The sequence below is a fragment of the Schistocerca piceifrons genome, chromosome 1 (assembly GCF_021461385.2).
Source record: "Schistocerca piceifrons isolate TAMUIC-IGC-003096 chromosome 1, iqSchPice1.1, whole genome shotgun sequence".
NCBI classification, from domain to species: domain Eukaryota; kingdom Metazoa; phylum Arthropoda; class Insecta; order Orthoptera; family Acrididae; genus Schistocerca; species Schistocerca piceifrons.
The window spans coordinates 114,318,755-114,334,076 of record NC_060138.1 but is presented as its reverse complement, the minus strand read 5'-3'; the positions used below and the strand labels follow the sequence as shown (position 1 = coordinate 114,334,076).

At 45.8% G+C, this 15,322-nt stretch overlaps 1 protein-coding gene and 1 non-coding gene across 2 annotated transcripts; both read right to left on the bottom strand.

The window, feature by feature from the left end:
* Nucleotides 1–1,711: 1,711 nt before the first annotated feature.
* LOC124785638 (cuticle protein 67-like) lies at nt 1,712–2,282 on the bottom strand. The gene has a single exon (XM_047254201.1). The coding sequence runs from the start codon at nt 2,280–2,282 to the stop codon at nt 1,746–1,748; it is 537 nt and encodes a 178-aa protein (XP_047110157.1). The 3' UTR covers nt 1,712–1,745.
* A 6,134-nt stretch (nt 2,283–8,416) lies between these two features.
* Trnas-uga lies at nt 8,417–8,491 on the bottom strand. The gene has a single exon. It is a non-coding gene; the product is annotated as a tRNA-Ser (tRNA).
* Between the last annotated feature and the right edge of the window lie 6,831 nt (nt 8,492–15,322).

Below are 15,322 nucleotides of genomic sequence, written 5' to 3'. Positions count from 1 at the left end.
TATGTAGTCTACCATAGCCAATAATTTAAAAAATTCTTGGTTTTACTGTGTTTTATGTAAATTAAAGGTCTTCACCTGCGTATAAGTAAGTTTGAATTCCATCATGTGGATATTTGCTGAAAGGTTATTGCCGTTGTGTTGTCTTTTCTTTTAGTGCGGTTTCAGCTACTTAAAACTTAAGGCTTAAGCTTATATTTTTTTTAAAAATTTGGAAAATTAATTGTGGGCCTTCAGCCGCTTGGAACCTTATTCTTAAAACTACCTTTGCCGGCCGCGGTGGCCAAGCGGTTCTAGGCGCTTCAGTCCGGAACCGCGTGACTGCTACGGTCGCAGGTTCGAATCCTGCCTCGGGCATGGATGTGTGTGATGTTCTTAGGTTAGTTAGGTTTAAGTAGTTCTAAGTTCTAGGGGACTGATGATCTCCGCTGTGAACTCCCATAGTGCTCAGAGCCATTTGAACCATTTTTTGAATTTTGGAAAATCAATTGTGGGCCTTCAGCCGCTTAAAAATTTATTCTTAAAATTATCCTTCAAGCAAAACATTGCGGCCTTCTGCCTTTGAAAGTTTATGGTAATTTATTTTAAAATCTTGAAAATTTTATTGTGGGATTCAGCTATTTATATTGCATTTTGTTTATGTTTATCTATCCACTTTTGCCTTGAGGCTTTCAGCCTATCTGTGATATATATATATATATATATATATATATATATATATATATATATATATAATTTTATTTGTAACTGTAACTGCGTGTCGTTAGTCACTTGAAATTTACCTTGTTGATTTTTAAGATCTCTTGTTTGGAGGCCTTCTGCCGTGAAAGATTTGGAGTTTGAAACTCGTAGTTTTAAACGTTCGGCTATCTGTCGCTTTGGTTGTAAATGTGTTATTAAATTCCAGTAAATTAAAACTTTGAGGTGAAACTGACCGACACCTTACTTGGCCCTTTCCACAATCCTAACCACCTGTTTTGCCCAGCGATTTTAGCGGGCGTATCAATACGGTTTGTTTGAATGTTGTCTAGCGATCCGAGGAAGCAGGTTCCCTAGACACTCCATATTCGACGACTAGGCAGGATTTAACAGAAAGAGCTGACACCACGCATTCATATCACTGATTCGCCTCGATGGGCGATGAATTCACTCGCTTCGGTGCAGATGCACATTTACGTTCGACCTCGAGCGAGAATCTAAAATTAACGAGCATGGAGGACGTGGGTGAGGAATGCGGATAGGTGGTGCAAGGTGGGAATGTGAGTCGACCAGCTAGAGTGGCAAGACAGTCTACGAATTTGCAGTCACTAAAGTGTCCTGGTGGGGCAGTGGTTAACGCAAATGCCTAGTAAGTCTGAGATCCCACGTTCGAGTCCTAGTGTGGGACACACTTTCACTCGTCGTTGCTGATTCTGCACGTAGTCTCGTTGCTGCTGATATCATCAGTTCCCTCCCTTTCCTCTCTCCACCTTCAAAACACATAATTCATAAAAACTGTCAGTAGTGGGCTGTGATTTTTAAGAGGAATAATTTTGTTTGTCTTCCCTATTTCTTTGTTGTATGATCCCATTTGTCAGACTTTTTGGAGCTGTCAGATTACATCAGTGTCTGATAAGGTCCAATAATGGAACAAAACATTTTATATTTCAGTACATTTATTAGAGTATAAATAGTTTATGTACAGATGAAAGTTTGTTTGAGAGAGAGAGAGAGAGAGATGGAGACAAGGTCAGGATTGCGCATGGGAATTACCAGGCGTAACTGAGACCAAGACCGTTGGAGTAGGTCATGTGGGCGACAGCAGGGGCGGCGGAGTAGGCCACTCCCAGCAGACCGACGGCGGGGGCGGCGGCCTTGACGACGGCGGGGGCGGCGTGGACGGCGGGGGCGGCGTAGGCCACAGGTGCGGCGTGGGCGGCGTAGGCCACAGGGCCGGCGTGGGCGGCGTAGGCGACGGGGGCGGCGTGGGCGGCATAGGCCACGGGGGCGGCCACGTGGGCCAGCGCATCGTTGCTCACGCGCACGTCAGACTTGCTGACGCTGGAGTAGGGGGTGTCGATGGTCTTGGAGTAGGTGGACACCTGTCCCAGGTTGCCGTAGCTCCTCAGGATGTTGGAGTGCTGGGAGGTGATGGCCGCGGGGGCGACGGCGTGGGTGGCGTAGGCGGGGGCGGCGTAGGCGGGGGCGGCGCCGTAGGCCACGGCAGGGGCGCCCAGGTAGCCGGCGCGTGCCACGGCCAGGACGGCGGCGAAGACTGCGATCTGAAAATGGGACAGGAGCGTCATTGAGCGGCGTGGCAGCAGAGCCACATGAGTGTAAATGTTCCGGTCATTTGGAGAGCTGCTGGAAATTACTTTTAACGTGTGAAGGACCAAGTGTAATGATCATTCTTCGTGCTGATGCCTAACGGTTTCGCCTCTGACAGTATCATACCCCTATGTTCACGTAAGTAATGCTACGAATTGTTACTGACTGCCAAGCAGAGTAACCACACAGAATACGAATAAAAAAGAGAAGCGGGCTGAACCTCTACCTGCCTTAACATACATATAAAATGCGGTGATCGGTTAGGTAATGTACTTATTACACCAGAACCACAGGTGGTAAATTTTCTTGCCACGTATAGGTATCTGTCTTCTCTGCTATGCAACTACAAATACTCCAGTGTGTGCGATCTCATCGCGAAATCTATTCATAAACTGCGAATACGGTACCGCAACAGCTATACAGTTTACTGGAAACATATGAAAATTAGGGTCGTACCAGGACTCGAACCGGGATTTCCCACTTGTCGTGAGCAGTTAACAATGCCGACTACCCGAGCACACATCGAGGACTCAGATCTTCATACGTCCCAGTGTCAGCTTTCCGTAGTGCTCGCATATTTATGTGATTCCCGCTTAGGGAGGGACTTGTGTTCTCTAGTCCAATTTCCCTGGCTGTAGCATGAAATACATTAGTGCAGTATGTGTAATTTTACTTTGGTTCATCGTAATTCACGAAATCAGCCAATTTAATAGCTCAATTCACTCTCATTCGTTTGAAACAATAGTTCTTGCTCGAATTACATTAATTCTTACAATAGTCGCAATTCTGTCCTAGTACTTTCATTGTGTTTTCTCATTTTTCTCGGCGCGACTGATTAATGGCGTGCTTCGGGTGTTCTTCCGAGTTACTTTCATTTCGCGTACAGTACGCCTAGAACCGTCCCATCCGTATACTCCAGGTGCTGCGAGTTTTGCTCTTATCTATACTGTCTCCCTAGACTCGAAACTGGTTGGAGTACACGCAACAGCAAATCTCGCAGTGTCTGAAGAAGATATGTGGTTCGCTGTTCGAAATATTGTACGTAAAATAGAAATAGCAGTTTGATAGTACACCCGGAAGCACATTATTAGTCTTGCCATGAGTAAATTCGCTTTAACGAAATTCATGCAGATTAGTACAAAGTAAATCACTGTTCACGACACTTATACAAGATTCACTGATATAATTTCTTCCCGCCAATTGCTGTCACACGCCGTGCGTACGATACCTGTCTGCTCTTGGTAAGGTTCCGTAATTAACTCCCCTCTCCTCTTCTTTACTGACCAAAATCCCAGTACGAACCGACAGTAAGCTGCACGAAGTTTAGAAATGCAACGATATTCTCAGCGCCTGAATTGCTCCGTTGATGGCTGCTAGGGCTATTTATGAGGCTACCTTTACAAGATCAACTTATGAAGTGTTGCAGGTACAGTCTCTGTGTATTACAGGACACACCAGAAGTAGTTTTACTACAGAATTACTATCAGATGTAGAATTTAATCTTATATAGTGTTTTCAGCTAGAATAATTGTTTGTACCAATGTATCGGTTCCAGAAACGATAATGCACTGCTGGCCACTACAATTGCTACACCACGAAGATGACGTGCTACAGACGCGAAATATAACCGACAGGAAGAAGATGCTGTGATATGCAAAGGATTAGCTTTTCAGAGCATTCACACAAGGTTGTGGCGACACATACTACGTGCTGACATGAAGAGAGTTACCCTTGACGCTGCATCACAGACAGGAGCGCCTGCGACGACGAACCTGGGTGCACGAATGGCAAAATGTCATTTTTTCGGATGAATCAAGGTTCCGTTTACAGCATCATTATGGTCGCATCCGTGTTTGGCGACATCGCGGTGAACGCACATTGGAAGCGTGTATTCGTCATCGCCATACTGGCGTATCACCCGGCGTGATGGTATGGGGTGCCATTGGCTATACGTCTCGGTCACCTCTAGTTCGCATTGACGGCACGTTACATTTCAGATGTGTTACGACCCGTGGCTCTACCCTTGATTCGATCCCTGCGGAACGCTACATTTCGGCAGGATAATGCCCGACCGCATGTTGCAGGTCTTGTACGGGTCTTTCTGGACACAGAAAATGTTCGACTGCTGCCCTGGCCAGCACATTCTCCAGATCTCTCACCGATTTAAGGCGTCTGGTCAATGGTGGTCGAGCAACTAGCTCGTCACAATACGCCAGTCACTACTGTTGATGAACTGTGGTATCGTGTTGAAGCTGCATGGGCGGCTGTACCTGTACACGTCATCCAAGCTCTGTTTGACTCAATGCCCAGGTGTATCAAGGCCGTTATTACGGCCAAGGGTGGTTGTTCTGGGTACTGATTTCTCAGGATGTATGCACCCAAATTGCGTGAAAATGTAATCACATGTCAGTTCTAGTATAATATATTTGTCCAATGAATACCCGTTTATCATCTGCATTTCTTCTTGGTGTAGCAATTTAATGGCCAGTGGTGTATTTCAGCTTCGAAACGGATTACGTATACCAACAATCTGAGTCAGTAAACACGAACATGCTCACTGCTTTGCGGATACGATTTGTCACGTACATTATACATGTTTTTCCACTTCTGTACCATCCTAACTTTGTTCGATTCTAGTTTAGTGTTCGAAAAACATGAAACATGCTAATGATGGGATAAATTACCTTAAGGTCTTTACTTGAAACGTGACGTACATAGTTAAGCTACTGACTCAATATCTCTATAGGGTGACAATACTGCCGTGTAGCGTAGTGATTACGGCACTAAATCGCAGCGGGAGGCTGCCAAGTTCTGCTGCCAAGTGACGGAACACCGAGGGCGTTACTCAATGCGTCCCCACGTGGACCGGGCGTGTCGTAACGCAGCCTCCTGCGGTTAGCCGGCAAATATTGAATGACAAGTTTCGACAGCCATTTGCTGCTCTAGTGTGAAAGCTGCGTGTCATGTTCGCGGGCGGTGTACAGAGCAGAGACTAACCCGCGGCGGTAACAGCAAGCGCTGACTTGGACCTCAGACAATAGGCCTGCTAACCTAAAATTGTGGTTTTGGCACCGTTAACCACGGCTTCTTAAGCGGTAACGTCGAGACAGGCGACATAGGGCTGACTGCACAATACGGTATCGTGCCACCGCTGATTAAGTTTAAGCAGTAATTCAATGAGCGAGTCGTTAAACAGGGTAATTCTCGTACTTTGCCCCCGCAATTTGATTACTTTGTGGCAAGACGTTATATACGTGGCAATTCTTCATATTACTGTGGTACGGATGCTATGTGACTTTCTCAGACAACACTTTGCCATCAAAATCATCTTTCTATGTCTTGACAGGATGCTTTCATAACCGAGGACACTAAAATGTTTTGTTCTCGCATTCTAGTTAGTGCCACAGAAAACCCAGTATGAACATTAATTTTACCTATTTGGTTGTTCATTTCTCATTCATGCGGCCTTGCACAATCAGTACATCAGTAAATGAATCAGTTACTAAACTATTGACCACCAGCTAGACTTAATACGCCTTCCGTCTCTAGGTAGCTGAAGAAAGCCTAATCGCTCACGGATGAGCTACCATTTCATTTGTCTGTTGCGATTTCCGTAAGTAGTGCAAATGATTTAAATTGCCTGACTCCAGACTATTGCCTGCAAACTGGAATACACTAACGAAATAGGCTATTCAGGTAGGGCATAACACCCACCTTAGTCTTGCCACTCGCCAGCACCTGTGTCCTACTTCTCAGTTTTCACAAAATGCCTCATGAACGCTTTCACTGGAATATTGCTCACAAGAGAAAGGCGGCGGCGGAGAATGCGTTATCCATAGCCTTAAAGTCGTTTCCGTAGTGAATCCCTCACTCTGCAGGGGAATGAGCGCTGTTAAGATACTTACTGGCAGATCAAAGCTGTGAAACGAATGGTTCTCGAACAGGGAACCTTGCTATTTGGACGCAACGCTCTAAGGGAATTAGCTATACAACAGAACCCTCTCGTAGCTTAAATCTGCCGTTACCCCTTTCAAAGTCGAAAAATGTGGTTCTAATCTTGATCTATTACATCATTTTCAGTCCGTCAGCAAGTTTTATAAGAGCGTAACTCCTTCGAAAAATAACACTCATTGCGGATTTCAGAGACATAACCTGCGATCCGCATGTAGGCAATTACAACACACTATCTCCATATCTATCTACTTATTTTCTTTGCGTTGCCCGACTTACTGCTGAAATGTTATTTTTCAATGCCTATAACTTGTTCAGTATCTCGTCTTCCTAATTCCACCAACTGTCATCTACACATAGGCAACAGAATGTCATCTCACAAGCTTCGATGTACGTTTTTCAATTCGGACGCCCGTCGTTGTACTTCAGAGCTTCTGAAGGAAGTGCAAGCTTCTTCTTTCGCCATAAGACCTACTCCAGGAATTAAGCATAGCGATATTAGATCGAGGCGAAATGAAACCATCCCGTTTTTAACCGAGTGAAGATATTAACCGAATTCACTGAAATGTACACGTTTAAAGTTTCTCGTTAGAGTCACTTTGTATTTTCTATTCCTCTCCTTGGCTTCAAAAATGGTTCAAATGGCTCTGAGCACCATGGGACAACTTCTGAGGTCATCAGTCCCGTAGAACTTAGAACTACTTAAACCTAACCAACGTAAGGACATCACACACAGCCATACTCGAGGCAGGATTCGAACCTGCGACCGTAGCGACCGCACGGTTCCAAACTGTAGCGCCTAGAACCGCTCGGCCACCCCGGCCGGCCCTCTCCTTGGCATTAGAGTGCTTATGAAGCAGTAGTAAGCATACGTTTTTCATAAGAAAATAAGCAAACATTCTAAGTCAGTGAAGAGCTCGGTGAATTTTTTTCCAAGAGGTATAATACTAACAATAAAGTCTCGAACGAGCACGGGACACCGCGATGAATCCTGAAGCGCTGCAATAGTTATGCTACAACTTCCGCTGTTCATTTGGTATTGATCGGAGGGTAGTCTACAAGAGATTACATCTGTGAAACCATATCTCTTTTCCTGCAACAGGAATACTGGTGAACGATAGCTCAGTCGCCATTCCATCATCAGCACCCTTATTTCATAAATGTAGCCTACTGTCTGTTCTGAATGAGAGGCTTTTCTCTCGAGAGCTTACGAGTAGTATGAGATGGCATGCTTCATTCAACAATTTTTCCTTTTGTCCCAACCGAGTTGGATGGACAGTAGATGTGGAAAATCGAACAGTGCAATGGCTCTCTGCTGGTATCAAATTTATAAAGACTAACACTTTTTTTAAATAGCATATACCGGTAATGAAAGTCAGATGAAGTATGTGATAATAGATCAAAGTGAGGTTATCGACAAGTTAAGAGGCAAACTGTCATATATTCACTGTTACCCTTAAGTGTCCGCCACCGGTAGCTGAGTTGGCAGCGCGACAGAATGTCAATCCTATGGGCCCAGGTTCGATTCCTGGCTCTGTTGGAGGTTTTCTCCGCTCAGGCAGTGGGTGTTGTGTTGTCCTAATCATCATCATTTCATCCCCATCGACGCGCAAGTTGCCGAAGTGGCGTCAAATCGAAAGACTTGCACCTGGCGAACGGTCTACCCGACGGGAGGCCCTAGTGACATGACATTTATTTATTTACCCTTCAGTATATTAAATATTAACATGCGTAATTTCGTTCGGATTGAAATCGTATTCTACACCTGGATTTCAGTTCACTAGTATACTTGCAAACCATTCTAACGCTGTGTACGCCTCTTGGCAAGATAACACGTCAGGTGTTGCAATACTTTAAAGACCTTCTGGACCGCCATCAAGTTCGTATGCCGTGTGAGAGGAGCGATGCTTCCCTCTCCACTGACGTAAAGACGAATTTGATTAAGTGACACTGATGGTATACTGCGTATGGTATTCCTAAACCTTCCTCTATTCCTGGACACCAATTAAAACAGGGCATAGTGAGAGGGAGAGGTGACACAGTAATTAACGTCCGCATTGAAGAGTAATGCCGTTCATATCTCCACGCTACCGTTTATTGCGATTCATTTACTTTCCTCGAACTACTAAGAATAAGAAATTTACTGGAAGATTAAAACTGTGTGCCGGACCGAGACTCGAACTCGGGACCTTTGCCTTTCACGGGCAAGTGCTCTACCAACTGAGCTACCCAAGCACGACTCACGACCCGTCCTCACAGCTTCATTTCTGCCAGTACCTCGTCTCCTACCTTCCAAACTTCACAGAAGCTCTTCTGCGAACCTTGCAGAACTAGCACTCCTGGTAGAAAGGATATTGCGGAGACATGGCTTAGCCACAGCCTGGGCGTTGTTTCCATAATGTACTAAGAGTACATCGGAATGACAAGGTGCTTTCTTCATCAAGTCCAAGACTATTCTTCCACTATCTCTGATCCTCTATCACCAATTGTACTCTACTCTTATTCTGCTTTGGTATTCATTTGTATCTATTGCGCCGTACATCTAGACTGACGTAAATAAATAATTGAAAACTAAATAAGTTCTCAAATGAAATATAAAATTCAAACACAGCATTAATGCGCTCAAATTTTATTGTAGACCATAGAGAAACTGTGACGTCATATAACAGTGCACTTTTAAGTTATTGTCTGGCTGTAACCTTGTTCCCATTACTAGAGACTGTATGGGGGTGAGACATTCCAATCTGCCAGTTCGGCAAGGTCGTACTTGAGAACACTGTAACGTGAATGAACTGTGAGATGTGTATTGTACCGTATGGGTTACTGTGCTGAGTGCTTGAGCGATGAAATATTTAAAAAGCTGTTGGGGGAAAGCCGAGGGGAACTTTCTCATCCGACGGACGGAACGTTACAAACTGTGACACAACTAATTACTTCAAGCTTCATTCAAAAATTATCGAAATAAGTGTTGGGTGATTTCTAGCGGCGGCACACCTAGCACGCTTCCTATGTCTTTTACACCAATGATGGCTTTACTGTAAGTTGCGATTAAATAGTTTATAAAACAGATCTGATGATGGACTTTATAGACCGAAACCGGTAGTCTGGTGCCAAAAAATTTGTGACCAAGGGTGTGAAGTAAAGGAAACTTATTATATACACGGGTCAATGTTTTATTCGCGACCGTGTCGCAGCTTGTGCAAATTGTTACAGTTCCAAGGTCCTACAGTCCAGAATCGTTTTTCTAAGAGACCGGAGGCGTGACAGTCGCATGGAGAGATACCGTGACTATAGGGCGGTGTTAGAGTGTCTCTCACTTGAGTTCGCATAACTTCTGCGTTACGACATTTGCGATATGCGGATGTGTGTTGTCACTACGCAGCAGCACCCCTTGGTGTACCATTCTACAGCGGCGGTTTTCGACACACTTGCTGCCCCCGATGGATAGCTGACGGTGTTTGTCTTCGGCAGGCAAGAAAAGAGTAACAGCACATTGGTCCTATTTGGACTATTTGGTAAAAACGTCGCCATAGTTCACATTTGCGCATTTACTGTACGCACGTTAGAAAAAGACAGGAATGCCACGCTAATCCTTCGCCTTTATGTGCTTACATACCTGCATACGGGTCGCGGTACGTTGCATACAGCGTGTTCGGAAATTCCCGCTACAGACTTCTAGGACTTGTAAAGGGGGGCGGGTCACTAATATTTCGAATATGATCCCCTGTCTAGAAACGCACCGTTTCCTTTCTACGGCGGTTTCAGTTCAGATATGTAACGCGTCCACTTTCGCTGAGGGACAGAGATAAGTCTCATAGTCGCTTTTCCTGGTATGCAATAGCGCAGGCAGGATGACGTGTACAGAGTTCTAGAAACGATGGTGGGCGTCACATCGAGCCGCTGTTGTAATGCATCATATTGATCTGTACGTACAATACGCTGGATTCTTTTTCGTATTGGAATAATGTAGACACGTAATGTTTAAGTGTCAATACAAACAAATGTGGTTAAGTATAGATGGATGTTTCGATCTATTTCCTTTCGAATTGTTACCAATAATTGTACTGTATGCGCAAACTAAGTTGACACTCGGCGCGGTGGCTGCTCGGAGCGACCGCAAAAGCATTTCCCATATACAGTCGCTCCCATTAGACATCGCACAGAGTGTCAACTTCGTTTTCCCGTGTATTACTGCGTCACACCTAATTGAATTTCTCAAACAGAAATGGATGAGTTATACATCTGAATTGAAACAGTCGTAGAACGGAAAAGATACATTTCTGGGCGTGGGTTTCTATTTAAAATATTACGACAGACGGCCCTCTACAGGTGCCAGAAGTTTGAAATGGGAATTTCGGAACGCCCTGTACACGAGGGCTATGCGGAAAGTAAGGAATAATAGGTCACGAAATGGAAACTACAGTGAAAATTCGATGAAGCTTTGCACAAATATGTTTGGCAGTGTTTTTAGTGTGCCCATAGATAGCGTCATGTCCCTCTTCTCATATCTGAGTGCACAGTGAGTGCGCAAAGATGCCTAGATGTAATACCAGGTATGCGTGCCTACCGAGAGATTTAGCCCGATTGCATACAAACCCACATGACTAACTGCCATGCAGTTGCTTCTTCACAGTAGTTCTCGGCTGCACTCTACAGGAACAATGAAGATGCTCCTGCAGCGTTCTCGATGGGCAGTTATTGATCACCCACCATACAGCCCAGACCTGGCTCCTCTTTCATCTCTGCGCACATGAACCGCTGGCTACAACACTTTGGTGCATACAGTGAGTTAGAAAGCACGGGAGGCTGCCTTCTGTGACGAGGTTATTGGTAATTTGGTACAACACAACGTCAAATGTTTTAGTCAGAGATGGAACTGCCTAGAAAAGTAGCTGTAAGGTGTAGCTGTTTCAAATAATCATACAATGAAGGCTTTCCCGACCGGATGGTACTGTTGTTGATAATTCTTCCGGGCTATAAGGCCGTGGTCCATGGAATTCTTCAATTCCTAACGTTTCGTCCAATACTACGTTGGACATCTTCAGAGGTATGGCTGCCGACTCAGCAGGACCAGCCATTACCTCTGAAGACGTCCAACGTAGTATTGGACGAAACGTTACGAATTGAAGAATTCCATGGACCACGGCTTTATAACCCGGAAGAATTATCAACAACTGTTTCAATTAAAACATTTTTGATTTTTAGTGTGGTTTCCATTTCGCAATCCATCGTTTCTCCCTTTCCCAATGGTCCTCGTAAGTATTCCTTGAGTGTTACTAGTGTAACAATATGGGGCGTGGTAGACACACAAACCCGCAGTGCTAAATAAATTATGGAGCTTTAGCTGCCCGCCGCTGTGGCCGAGCGGTTCTAGGCGCTACAGTCTGGAACCGAGCTGCTGCTACGGTCGTAGGTTCGAATGGATGTGTGTGATGTCCTTAGTTAGGTTCAAGTAGTTCTAAGTCTAGGGGACTGATGACCTCAGATGTTAAGTCCCGTAGTGCTTAGAGCCATTTGAACCATTTGGAGCCTGGGCTGCTCAGCAGCGGCAAGAATAGTCCCAAACGTGTGTCAACCCTACAAGTCATATAAGGTACGGTTGGTCAGTACGTCCATTAACAGACTTAACAGTTAGCATAAGTGACCCTCACGAATGTACGAAATAACGGTGGGCAGTAGGTTTTCGGGTGGCGTCAACAACCACAACACGCGATCCCTACAACAACGCCAAACGGCAGGTAGAGGCTGGTGCGCTCTGCCGGTCCTCGAGTACAGTGTGTCCGCGCCACCGCAGGCCGGCGACTCACCTTGAGGGCCATTGTCGTGCGTCGGCTGTGCTGTCTGGGAAGACTGTGCCCCGCTGACCGCGCCGCCGCCATTTTATAGCGCGGCCGCCCCTGGAGGCTTTCACCCGACAGCGGCGGCTGCCTCCAGCTCCAGCTCCAGCCTCCCCCGGACGGACGACCCCGCTTACGTCAGCGGGGCGCTCGCGTCGACCGCCGCCGGCGTCCCTCACCGCAGCCGAAACTTCGCGAGGGCCGCGCTGCAGCAGTCGCCAGCCGGCTCAGCAATTCGGGGCGCCCTACGGCCGTGAAAGCAAAGTAGCTGTTCTTTGTCCAGCCTATACCCCGCGCTGTAAACACGTCGATTCGCCCTGGGTGTCAGCGGTAGGGAAAAGGTGGTCTGTTCACACTAGACGGGACGCCAGTGCAACGTCACCTTGTTTAGCGAAGCACCAAAAGGGTGAGTTGCCACCCGTGGTACAAAGGAGTCAAAACATACTGTCAGAACGAAGTAAGAAATAATGAGAGATTTGATAATGGCCAAATCGAAATTCATTAAGTGTATCCTCGACAGCAGTTGAATGGTGAATTTTCCACTGTGTTACGAAGGGAAAGAATACGATGAATTTTCGTCCAGGCATTATTTATTAGCTCGAGAAAATATAGACATACAAATATATCAATACATGTTTAGAAGGAAACACATAGCGCCTTTTCAATTTTCCCAGCGAGGTTATTTCTCTGCCCACGATATATGTACATTTCCTCCATCATTAAAGCAGACTATTTCGCCACTAAAAGAGGAATTTTTAGTGAATATTGTTTCGTCTGTTTTTGTACTTATTATGTACACTGTAGGATTCTTCTTTCTCCAAGTATTATAAAAACTAAATCATTTTTTGTTATTATGTCGCAGAACACTTATAGGAGAAATACCCAAGTCTTCATGTAATCTTCACGACGTGTCAAGAAAACGAAGCAGGCAATAAAATTAAAATTACGCTAGTGGCCATTAAAATTGATACACCAAGAAAAAATTCACATGACAGAGGAGTGTTCGTTGGACAAATGTATTATACTAGAACTGACTTGTGATTACGTTTTCAGGCAATTTGTGTGCATAGATCCTGAGAAACCAGTACCCAGAACAACCACCTCTGGTCGTAATAACGGCCTTGATACGCCTGGGCATTGAGTCAAACAGAGCTTCGATGGTGTGTACAGGTACAGCTGCCCATGCAGCTTCAACACGATACCACAGTTCAAGAGTAGTGGCTGGCATATTGTGACGAGCCAGTTGCTCGGCCACCATTTACCAGAGGTTTTCAGTTGGTGAGAGACCTGGAGAATGTGCTGGCCAGGGCAGCAGTTGAACATTTTCTGTATCGAGAAAGGCCCGTACAGGACCTGCAACATGCGGTCGTGCATTATTCTACTGAAATGTAGGGTATCGCAGCGATCGAATGAATGGTAGAGCCACGGGTCGTAGCACATTTGAAATGTAATGTCCACTGTTCAAAGTGTCGTCAATGCGAACAAGAGGTGACCGAGACGTGTAACAAATGGCACCCCATACCATCAGGCCGGGTGATACGCCAGTATGCCGATGACGAATACACGGTTCCAATGTACGTTCACCGCGATGTCGCCAAACACGGATGCAACCATCATGATGCTGTAAACAGAACCTGGATTCATCCGAAAAAATGACGTTTCGCCATTCGTGCACCCAGGTTCGTCGTTGAGTACACCATCGCAGGCGCTCCTGTCTGTGATGCAGCGTCAAGGGTAACCGCAGCCATGGTCTCCTAGCTGCTGCAAACGTCGTCGAACTGTTCGTTCAGATGGTTGTTGTCTGGCAAACGTCCCCATCTGTTGACTCGGGGATCGAGACGTGGCTGCACGATTCGTTACAGCCATGCGGATAAGATGCCTGTCATCTCGACTGCTAGTGATACGAGGCCGTTGGGATCCAGCGCGGCGTTCCGTATTACCCTCCTGAACTGACCGATTCCATATTATGCTAACAGTCATTGGATCACGACCAACGCGAGCAGCAATGTCGCGATACGGTAAACCGCAATCGCCACAGGCTGCAATGAGACCTTTATCAAAGTCGGAAACGTGATGGTACGCATTTCCCCTTCTTACACGAGGCATCACAACAACGTTTCACCAGGCAACGCCGGTCAGCTGCTGTTTGTGTATGAGAAATCGGTTGGCGACCTCATGTCAGCACGTTGTAGGTGTCGCCACCGGCGCCAACCTTGTGTGAATGCTCTGAAAAGCTAATCATTTGCATATCACGGCATCTTCTTCCTGTCGATTAAATTTCGCGTCTGTAGCACGTCATCTTCGTGGTGTAGCAATTTTAATGGTCAGTTGTGTAAGAAGACACAAAATCGATCAGCTTGACACGAGTGAGCGCGGCGAGAATACAGGGTGGTTTTAATTGAACTTCCGCTATTTGAGTCAGCGTAGACGGAAAACCATTTACTGTATGGGTACCCGACTTTATCGGAATGGTTTTCAGAATGTGCTTTGCAGGATTTGTGTTGTTAATAGTGTTAGTGTCATGACTAGCAGTTAGGCGCCGGTACTCGGAACTCCAACCCCAAAGACCAACTGCATGCTGCGTGAAGGGCACGCGTTACTGTGAACTGTTTCGCCAACATATGATCTCTGCAAGGAGGTGATTTGGACTCAGTTGTTCTGATACTCGATGGAGCTCCACCTCATATTGTTCGTGAGGTCACTCCGTAACAGGTTTGGAGAAAACCGTTTCATTCACCGATCTTTCCAAACTGTGTGGTCACCAAGATTACCAGATTTGAACCAGTGCGATCCCTGACTGTGGTGTTGTCTGAAAGACAGGGTTTATCAACGGGGCACTAACACGCGTTGGAGGCTGAAGATGGGCATAGCGTGGGAGGTAGCCAACATCCTACCTGAGATGTTCCGGGCAGCGGTAGAGAAATCTCTAGTGGGGATCCAGGTGGTCATGGACGCAGATGGTCGTCACAATGAGCAATTTTTGTAACCTGGAACGCAAACATGGTACGCAGTTAACAGATAGTACCGTGTCATGTGGAATCTAATGTGTGTTTCTTTTAATGGTTTTTTTCTTTATTTCTCTCTGCGTGTTCTTACAAATGTTTCCGCAAACTTTCATTGCCCTACGATCAATCGTTTTTCAAGGGAGACCTGTCAACCACGGAAAGTTTAATTATGACCACCCTGTAGACTGACTGTCGATGATGGCAGACAATATCACGCTCCTTCCT